Source organism: Pagrus pagrus, assembly GCF_965226575.1.
Source record: "Pagrus pagrus genome assembly, chromosome: 19".
Classification (NCBI taxonomy): domain Eukaryota; kingdom Metazoa; phylum Chordata; class Actinopteri; order Spariformes; family Sparidae; genus Pagrus; species Pagrus pagrus.
The window spans coordinates 23,855,427-23,865,671 of NC_140203.1; the positions used below are offsets into that span (position 1 = coordinate 23,855,427).

General features: G+C 40.2%; 1 protein-coding gene across 2 annotated transcripts in view; it reads right to left on the bottom strand.

Moving 5' to 3' along the window:
* Window positions 1-8,741, bottom strand: part of onecut2 (one cut homeobox 2) — a 35,407-nt gene extending 26,666 nt beyond the window's left edge. For both annotated transcript variants that reach the window (XM_084382671.1, XM_084382670.1), the window contains exon 1: window positions 7,243-8,741. In XM_084382671.1, coding sequence (XP_084238797.1) covers window positions 7,243-8,470 — 1,228 coding nt within the window. In that variant the 5' untranslated portion in view covers window positions 8,471-8,741. The remainder of the gene's footprint in view (window positions 1-7,242) is intronic.
* Between the last annotated feature and the right edge of the window lie 1,504 nt (window positions 8,742-10,245).

Consider the following 10,245-nt stretch of genomic DNA (forward strand, 5'->3'; position numbering starts at 1 on the left):
CTCTGTAAGCAGGGCTACAGCGGCCTAACCCAAACCTTGAAACATCAAAAATACGTAGACAGTTGTGTCCACATACATTTAGCCATGTAGTGTATTTATGGTAATGTCAATAAAGACATTTTCAGTCTTTTGCTCAGAAATCCTTTCTTGCTCAGAAAAAAATGCATTTAAAAAATACCTTTGTGTAACTACTGGTATCAAAAGATACAGCAATTTAGCACTCATACACCCAAACAAAACAAAGAGGAAAAAACTACATGATGATCATAGGTGTAAATACCAGATGGGACATGGAGGACAGAACCACCCATTCTGGGAAAAACATTGGAGGTTTTCTGGCAAAGGAATGATAATCTGGTATAAATTATAGTGAAAAAAGGAATTTCTTTGAAAGAAAAACTGTTGAATGTTTGCATGTACAAAAACTTCACACCTGTGTGAAGACTGTCGTGGTCACGCCATAAATTATATAGAATGAAATAATTGTAAGTATATCAGGTGAACACTGCCTCTATTTTCCCTATAATTAGGACCAAGCTGCATTCTTCTTTCCAGGAATCTTCTTTGGAAATTATTCAAGAGCATTATGAAATATTTCTAAAATGAAGCATTAAAAATGAATCCATGCATCTGTGTCTTCATGCAGAGATTACTGCAGTGTCCTACACTCCTGTCATAATACTTCTAACAAAGGCAGCACTTTTTTCCAGCAGTCCTGCTTCTCTGACATTTTGTGCAAAATGCCTTTATTATGACAAACTCAAACATCATTTTTGTTTTTGAAAAGTGTTGGAAATATAAATAAGTCTTTACTTATTTACTAACCCTGACCAAGAACACTGCAAAAATAAATGAGAGAGCGAGGCCAAGGGGGGAGGAGTAGCTCTGCAACTACTGATTATTTTGATTGTTGTCGATGTGAGCGAAAAAAAATGTTTCAAACGCCCAGCTCAATGTGACATCTTCAAATGTCTTATTTTGTAAATATTTAATTTAACAATATATAACACAAAGACAAACAGCAAATTCTTCAGATTAAAAGCCTGGAACCAGGTCATTTCTGCTTTAAAAATGACTTTAACAATTGTCGCTTTTCTAAAAGGACCCAACCAAAAACAATCCCATCCACAAGCTCTTTCATTTCTTTGCTCCCGCTGCATGCTGCTCCTCTCTGCTCCTCTCAGGGTCAGGGGGATATTTGCTCCATCTATTGTCTCAGTGTTGCAGCGCTGACCTTTGACCTCAGCTCTATTGGCTGCTTGTACTGTTGTTGATCTAGGAATTGAAGCTATCTCTGTCTCTACAGTCGTTTTAAAGTCACAGTGGAGGGAAGAGAAAGCGATGAAATGAGCATGTGTACGCATGTTTCCTGTGTACAAAACTGGACAATATTAACCTGCTCTCTGTGAAACCACAGGACGGCAACACTGGAAAGACGAAAACAATTCATATACTGTATCTGTTCTTGCATGAAAGTATCTTAAAAGTGGAGGCATAATGACTCGAACAAAAAGAAAACTGTGGGATCTGCATGATTCAGAGACAGGTCGAGTACATGTTTAGCCTAGATTAGCACAAAGACAGGAAGCAGGGAGCCGTGTTGAGCAAGTTACTTTCAAAATGCAATGTATTACATATTACTAGTTGCCTTCATTTTAAAGTAATATATTACATTACAAAATTACTGTCTGCGTCGAGTAATCAATTACTTGTTACACTACTTTTGAGTTACTTTCAACAAAATGACCAAATAACCTATAGAGAACGATTAAATAGCCGAGATGTATATAAATAAAGGAATGCTCTTGACACAGTGATGAACAGACAGACAAAGGATCACAGTCTGATATTTTATGAGATAGGAATAAATATTTTTAAATATAGGCTTATTCATATGAAACACAATAGACCTATACCTTCTATAATGTAGCCTATAGTGACATGACAAGACAAAAATCTCTTCTTTTATTTTAGTCCACAGAACAAGGAATGCATGTGTGATTCAAGAATGTAAATTAAAGTGCGCTTGGAGGATCAGGTATTGATTAGGTGTATTAAACACACACAGAGCCTATATTAATATGGTCATGTTGGTGTGGATGGATTCTTAAAAAGACAACAAACGCTTCACTTCAGTCAGTAAAGCAGATTGTAACGCATTACATGACATAACTGTAGTAATATATTACTGAAATATTATTAGTGATGGGTTATATTTCGCTGTTACCGCATCGGTACACAAGAAATACATTACTGTAATGTATCTTGTAGGCCTTATGTAACGTGTTCCCCCTAACACTGGCAGGGAGTACAGTAACTGCTCGCTCCAAGCTTCATCAAGAGAGCAAAATCAAACCTTCCAGGAACCTCAAAACTGTGTGATTTACACAGGCCTGTCACTTTTTTAGATGAAATATTGCATGACAGGCCTAGATTTACATGTTGTTTCCATCCTGTAGCCAGGGTTTCATTTGTAAATGAAACCCTGGCTCACACATACAGCAGCCAGCAAGGGTTTGTCACTATTAGAGGGAAGGCAGATGAGTGCAGCTCCATCAGACAGCAGTATAAATATGAGGCTGTTCAGAGTGTCTGCAGATCACATGAATGCTGCCTTGCTCTCCTCCAGCTCCACCCTCCATCAATAGTCACTCATTTTCAAATTAACCTATATTATCAAGTACCAACAGTGAACACTGCAGAGATAACCTCATCCATGTTAGACATGTGCACAGATTTAAAATATGAGGCGTCTGAACTGGATTAAAATCTACCGACCAAATACACAGTCGGCTAAATAAATAGGCTATACAAATAAGAAACAACGCGCTCTACCCACGTATATAGCTTCAGATAATATAATAACACTGATAATCAATAAATAAATAGGCGACAAATATCAAATCATTTTTCTGAGAATCATCCATGCTGGAAAAATACATCACCTTCATTAAGAGTTTATTCTGCAAAGACTGTTCAGCCAAACCACTTTATGTTCACACCATGAGTAATATCTATTCTGCCTCATTTCAGAAACAACCACAATAAAGCTGAAAACAAAACTTAAAAGGACACTGATACTGGAAAGAAGACTATTAATAGATTTTACGACCAAACATCATAATGTGATGCAGCCGAAAACTACATATGTTATGTACATATGTTGTACTTTATAATATGATGCAAAATCCTTGAACCTGCTATTAAAACACCACAAACACATTGAGATTATTAAAGTGTAATGTAAGTGTACAGAGAGTGGAAATAAAATAGATTTATTTAAAGTTATTGCGGTGATCTTCTTATTAAAAAACAGTGTAAATGTTGTTTTAGGAATAGTATAGAAATATTATATAGTGCAGAAAAAATAATACAAAAACACATGCATTAAGTGTATGATTTTAGAATATTTAGTTATTTGGTTGACATTTGAAATAAAGATATTATAGGATATATATTTTGTATTCAATGCTCAGTGGAAAACCGGTATCTTCAGTCAGTTCCTGGTGCTGTTGTAATGCTAAATCTTCCTGCTGGGAGCCAGTAAAACAATTTTTTACTTGTAACAGCAAAATGATTGGTAACTTAATGAAAAAAAAGTAGGGAGAATCATAGCTCAAATATAAGGGGAATATGAATATCGATGTGGCGATAATAACAGTTTTTACACAAACAACTTTTGGAGCCTCATTTATGAGTCTCAGAGGGGAAACCTGAAGACAACCAGGATCCAGTTTGACGATGTGAGTAAGACAGAATGACTCTCCATTTAGGAACATTTCAGGTTGTGTCCTTTAAATTAATAGTACACTTTTATGATGTTTTTATATCAGTTATATTTGTCATTTCTTTATGTGTTTCTTTATGAGTTTAATTAAAAATGGAACACAAGTGTGTTTTATCACAGATTTGTTTAAAACAAAAAATTGAAAGAACGTCATGTGTACCGACGTTACATTTATTTTTCAGTTTACTTGATTCCACCAGGATTATTAACCTGGTATCCACAGTGGTTTTCAAAGAGTCCAAAAACAACTGCTGGAGATAAAACGTTTATGCTGAAGGTTTACTTATGGATGTTTTATAGTGACACTAGTAGAAATAAAAACACACCAGGCACTGTAGGCTGGCCTTAGTTAAAGTGTTGATTTAAAAATAAAGAAAAAGAAAATACTTAACTTAAAGTAAAGGTCCTTCAGTGTAACATAAAGTTGAGCTTCACAACACATCTATATATTCAAAAAACAAAATGCAAACTTTTCACGAAGTTGGAAAAACAGCCTTATTTTAAGCGTCATGACTATGGATTTTTTTTCACAGCCTAATAAGAAGGAACATTTTCTCCATCCATAAAGTTGGCTGCTATTAAATCCTTTTGTTTAGCTGAGGACTTTGAAATCACCAAATATGGATCTTTTTTTTTTTTTTTGTCTTTTTTTGCTGGACAGAAAGAAATATAATAAAAGTTCCACTTAATTTAAAAAATGTATTCATGAAATAACCCCTGTATACTTTGTAACTGACTAATTATCCTACTGTTCGACAGCATCATTTGATCATTTAAACACATAACACAATTTTAATTCCAGCTTGCCTCGCACTGCCACACACTCTCTCATCAATAAGCAAATCTGCATCCCTATGTATATTTTTTCATGTATATTATATCTGTTTTCAAACCTGTTTTTCTCTACATAATAGTCACATGTCTGTGTCCTTACAGTATCTTCCGTCAGCACTGTGGACTGGTTGTTATATCTATATCTATCCTGAGAGCTAGTCAAAAAATGTTTAATCTGAAAATACATATACACTCTTGTGGTGATGCATGATACATATATATAAACAGATTTCTTCATTTTGTTTGCCATGTGTGATTTTCAGTGTACAGCTGAGTTTTTCCGTGTTGAAACTCATGTGAGATCCAAAATGTTAAATACTGGAATAAGTCTGTTTTAAAGTGCTTGAAAGAATGAGAAAAAGTAGTGAAGCAAAGTGAAAGCATTAATACTGAAGCAAGCTCTAAGCTTTAAAAGACGACCGAGCAGATAGAGACATTTCAAAATATCCCAACACAGATCTCCTGGGCGTATTTCCATAAAGACTAAAGTCTATTTGTTAAAAAACCTACTGCTGGCTACCATTAAGTGCACTGCACTCAGGTGTTTGGAACCTGAACCCGTGCAACATTTGGATCCAAAGTTTTGGGACTTTATGAGATTGAACAAATAACATTCAGTGCTGTGCCATACTATTTTTCTAAGGAAGGTGTGTTTCCCTGTACGTTAAAACACTTTTAAAAAAATAATAAATAAATAAATTAAAAAAACTGAAAACTGTTCTTCTTGGCTCACAAAAAGTTTAGGAGATAGACTGTACCCACTTGTGCTTCAAAAGCTGGAATCTATAAACGAGTCCTTTGCAAAATGATAATTCAACACATCCTTTACTTTCTTTAACCATCCACAGGCCATAATTCCCTCTCTTCTCATCTTCCCCTTTTTTAGTTTAATTAGGCTTTTATTTTATTATTATAGTTGTTACTGCTTGTATAAGATTTATATGATTATATTTTAATGCATTGAGGTAAAACATTAGATGTAGGCATAACTGGAGTAATATAACTGACAAGTTTGAGTGTGAGACTGAAGAGAGCTCATGTTATTTTTGACTTAATGCTGCTGTGATAAACATTTCATTTAGATGAAAATCCCAGTTTGCCAACAAATACAGCAAAACTTTAGAATAACCATCATTAACTGTGGTATATTTATAATTAACCAAACTTTAGTCAATAGTTATTGTTCACAAACAATAAATCCTTTACAAATACTTTATTAAAATATTGTAAAGTTGTAAAGTTGTAAATGGTTAATAAATGCTGTTCAGTTCATCTAAACATTATTTGTTGTAACTGACATTTATAATTGTTAAATTAATGGTTTATGGAGCGTGTCATTGTTTGAAAAACTATGAACTAAAGTTTAAATAACTATACATTTACCATTTATTACTGATGATTATTAGAAAGCGTTACTACAGACACCTCCCACACAGATTAGTTTAAACTGTAACAATTATTAATGTGAAAATGTAAAAACTGCAATTTCCTGAAGAAGCTTATAGAATTAAAAAAAAAAAAAAAAAAAGCCATAAAGCTGCTCTGTTAAATACATGAAATATGATCAGGTCACCACAGACAAACAGCAACATTAAACTGCTCCTGTGCTGCAACAGTGCTGAAAACCTGCCTCTAATCCTCCAGCCCTGACCTGATCCTTCCTCCCTGCGCTGGTCCCTGCTGCTGTCCCCCTGCAGACAATAGAGGCCGGTTGTTGGGACAGACACCGGGTTCCTCACTAGAGGGGGCACCAGACCCACTGATGCTGCAGACCTTCATGTTTGTGTCACAGCCGTCTGATCACTTCAAGCTCCCCACAATCAAACACAAATCCTCTTCCGACGCTCCCTGTCTGCTCTGAGCGTTTCTCACACCTCTGTCCCGGAATATCATCCCTAATCCCTAATACCAGAAACATGCAATAATCCTTTAACAGGCTAATGACAGAAACCACGCCATCTGAACAGTATAATCCCTGTGATTAATATAAAAGCGTGATGATGGTGAGGTACACTGAGAATTAATATGTCTGATTCAATGACGCCTGAACAAGTCGACTTTACTGATGATGAATTATTCACATTTTGTGCAAAATTTCAAAATGTAAAGAATTCTGCCCTTTCCCCTTTGTTACTTAATATTTTCTTCACGTGCTATTTTTTCAGCCTTCACATATTTGCGTAGCCTACATGCAGCGCAGAACAATAACGTGATATTTAGTCAAAGTGCACAAACAGGAACATAAAGCCTGTGTTTGCTGCACTGTCACAGACACAGAGAGGGGACTGTTGGAGGGAAATCCCGTGACCTTGTCATTTCGTATCGATCCCGTTTTGTTATTGATCAATAATGGTAATCATAACACCAGCGATTCTAAATAAATTCCGTGCACCTACATCGGGGTGCCGTGCTGGAGAGGAGACACGAGGAAACACCAAAACAAAGCCAGCGGAAGATTTGTTTTTGTTTTTTTAGAAAAAGTCACAACAACAGGGGCGACAGCAGGGGATGGTTTTGGATCTGTGTTTTGGGGGGAAGATTTAAATTCCTCTTCTGATTCCGACGCACAAAAACAAACCATAACAGCAGCGTGGCACCGCACTTTGTTTATCTGCTCTTACCTGCCAGTCTGAGGGCCGACATCCTCTGAAACTCGGGCTCCTGCAGCCACTTCCACATCCTCCTGAAGGTCTCCCGGCCTGACTTTAGTTTACTCCAGGGTTTGGGGTTCCTCAGGAGGTCCGACAGGGTCCCCTGGGAGCGGCACAGCACCCTCTGGGCGAAGATGGCCTGGGGGATGCTGTACCTCTTCAGCTCCGCCGTGATCCTCTGCGCAACCTCCTTGGTGTTGATTTCCTCCAGCTGCCCCGAGCTGTTCACCCCCTGCGTCCCCGAGGAGGAGGGCGGTCTTTCCCTGGTGGAAGCCAACACGGGCCCGTGGGATGGAGACTGGAGGTGGGGGTTGGAGTGGGGGTGGTGGCCCACCGAGGACGCGGCCGGGTGCCCCGGGTGGTGCATCCCGTTCAGGTGTGGCATCATCCCGGCCGCCGGGCCACCGAGGCCTCGGTGCTGGTGGTGGTCTCCTCTGGCCAGCATGGAGGCTGTGTGGTGTGCGTCGAAGTTCAGCATCTTGTCGTGGCCTCCGTGCGTCGTGGTGCCGTAATTGTGGAGACCCTGCTGGGTGTTGTGTATGGAGCCCAGGCCGTTGCCCAGCACCGGGGACAGGCTCTGACCCATCCCGGACATGTGGTCCTTGTGATAGGGGCTGTACAGGTTGTTCATGCCCGGCAGCCCCCGCTCGTCCCGCATCAGGGTGAAGCTCCCGCTCACGTTCCCGGAGAGCCGCTGGTGGTGGTGGTGATGGTGATGATGGTGAAACTTGTCCGACACGGTGGAGATGGGGGGCAGCGGCTGCAGCGGGGTTAAGGTGGTGTAGGTGCCGCTCATCCCCATCCCGGGAGAGGACGTGTCGCAGGGCACGCTCATGGCGTGGTGCAGCGGCAGGGACAGCTCCGGTCGGTACTCCCCGCTGCCGTCCAGTATCGTGGCCATGCCGGTCACCATGGCGGAGCGGGATGAGGCGGCGGCGGCGGCCAGGTCCTGGTGTATCCGCAGGGTGGACGCCGCCGCCGCCGCCGCTGCCGCCGCCGCCCCGTGTCCCCCCGATGAGCTCCCGCGGCCGTGGTGCGGGCTGTGGCCGCTCATCAGCTCCGCATCAGGGACCATGGAGCTCACCGCCACCCCGCCATGCAGGCTGCCAATGCCATCCATTGTCATGTCCGTGTTCATGGCGTACGCGTCCAGGTCCTTGGCCAGGCATCGATAGGCGTTAGTGTAGGCAGTCTTCATTCATCTGTCCTCTCAGTCCATCAGGTCGCAGAATTATCTCTCCTTATCCTCCTTTCTCTCGCTGCTTCACCCCTGATGCGCCGGGATGGGTCAGTAGCCGTATTCCCCCTTTTCCTTCACTTCCTCGGTTGTTTCCCCGTCCTCCGTAGGCCTCTCCAGCTCCGTGTCTTTGTGTATTTTCCCCGGTATGAGCACATAAAAAAAGTGTTTTTATCTCGATCGTACGGGCCTGTGCGGTGGCTCCCCCATATCCAGCCCTCTCCTCCTCCTGCGTTACTCTGCTCCTCAGACGGGAGCTGTCCACGGTCCCCTAGCCGACCTCTCAACCCAACCTGCTGCGGGAGGAGGAGGGGGAGAAGCGGGCTCGGACGGAGGGGCGTCACCCGCCTGACTGACGCTGCAGAGGACTAATCAGAGAGGGCGCGATGGATCTGGAGGGCGTGGCGCACGGAGAGGCTGACCAATCGGTGTCTTTGATATGAGTTGCGGTTTGGCGAGAGAAGATGCTCTGGGTAGGATTGGAGCGAAAAATCATTATTGTGTAGTATTCCTGTGAGGTGAGGCCACCCTCACTACAGTGACTGAGTTGTCTGCAGGATGTAAATGTGAGTGCAAGGTGTCATATTCTGCTCTGTTCTGGGAAAAGTGTCTTCTCCTAATTTAATATTCTGATAGAATTAGAAATGCAAACTAAATGGCTAAAATCATAATAGTGTGTCAGTGGAACCAAATATTATGTTCAGTCTGTCGGTAAGGTATTATCTGACTATTTCAACCTCATATGTGTATAGGCTAATAGTAGCCTTTCATGATTTATACCACAAGGTCCATTTAGTAGTTGTTCTGGATCTTTCGATCATTTCACATGATCTTGATGGAGTTTGCCTTGTTGTTTTTAAGACATGGATGAGAAGTGTTCAGAAAACACCCTCACTGAAACTCCAACAGCTACAATTCAACAACACAAACTTTATCATCTGATGAAGACCATGTGCTGTGACTAAATCAACTATGTGGTGTTTTTTTGGTGTCTTTATCCAAAGAACTCAATGTCCTACTGCTTCTTCTCTGCTTTTATATATATAAAGGAAATTAGAAGCAGTAGGACGACATATATATATATATATATATATTATAACTCTAAATAAAACAAACTAGAAAAAAGAAAAGTAAATAAAAGACTATCAAAGGAAATGAACTAAACTATTCTCATAATTTTGCTGTAAAAAGCACAATAGCAGGAAAGAATAAAGATTAGAAAATATATTTCTGGTATTTTCATTTTGAGATTAAAATTAAACCCACAAATGCTGATGCTTCATATACTCCCCTATCTGAAAGCCAGTTTTATCACTTGTTTAATCAGTTGTACTAACATGAGGGGATTTTGATGATCAATTAGCCTTTGAACACGACTAACTTGGATAAGCTAACACAAAGTGCCATCAGACCACAGGAGTGATGTTTACTGAACAATGGTCCTCTGTACCCCTGAGTAGATATTCCATTAAAATAAGTACACATGAAAAATGTCTAGACGGTATTACTGTTCAATTTAATGTTATTTCAATTGGAAAAAAATGTGCTTTTATTTCAAAAACAAGGAATTTAAAGTGACTCCTAACTTTTGAGTGGTAGTATATGTTATGGTCAGGCTGAGCAAAAAGGTCTGATGAAATATTTCAGTCTGCTTAGAGGGTCATAGGGTGATGAATGTGAAATTAATTCAGTCTTTATACAGAAAGAGCGAATGGCTGAAAGCAGCATTGACTGTT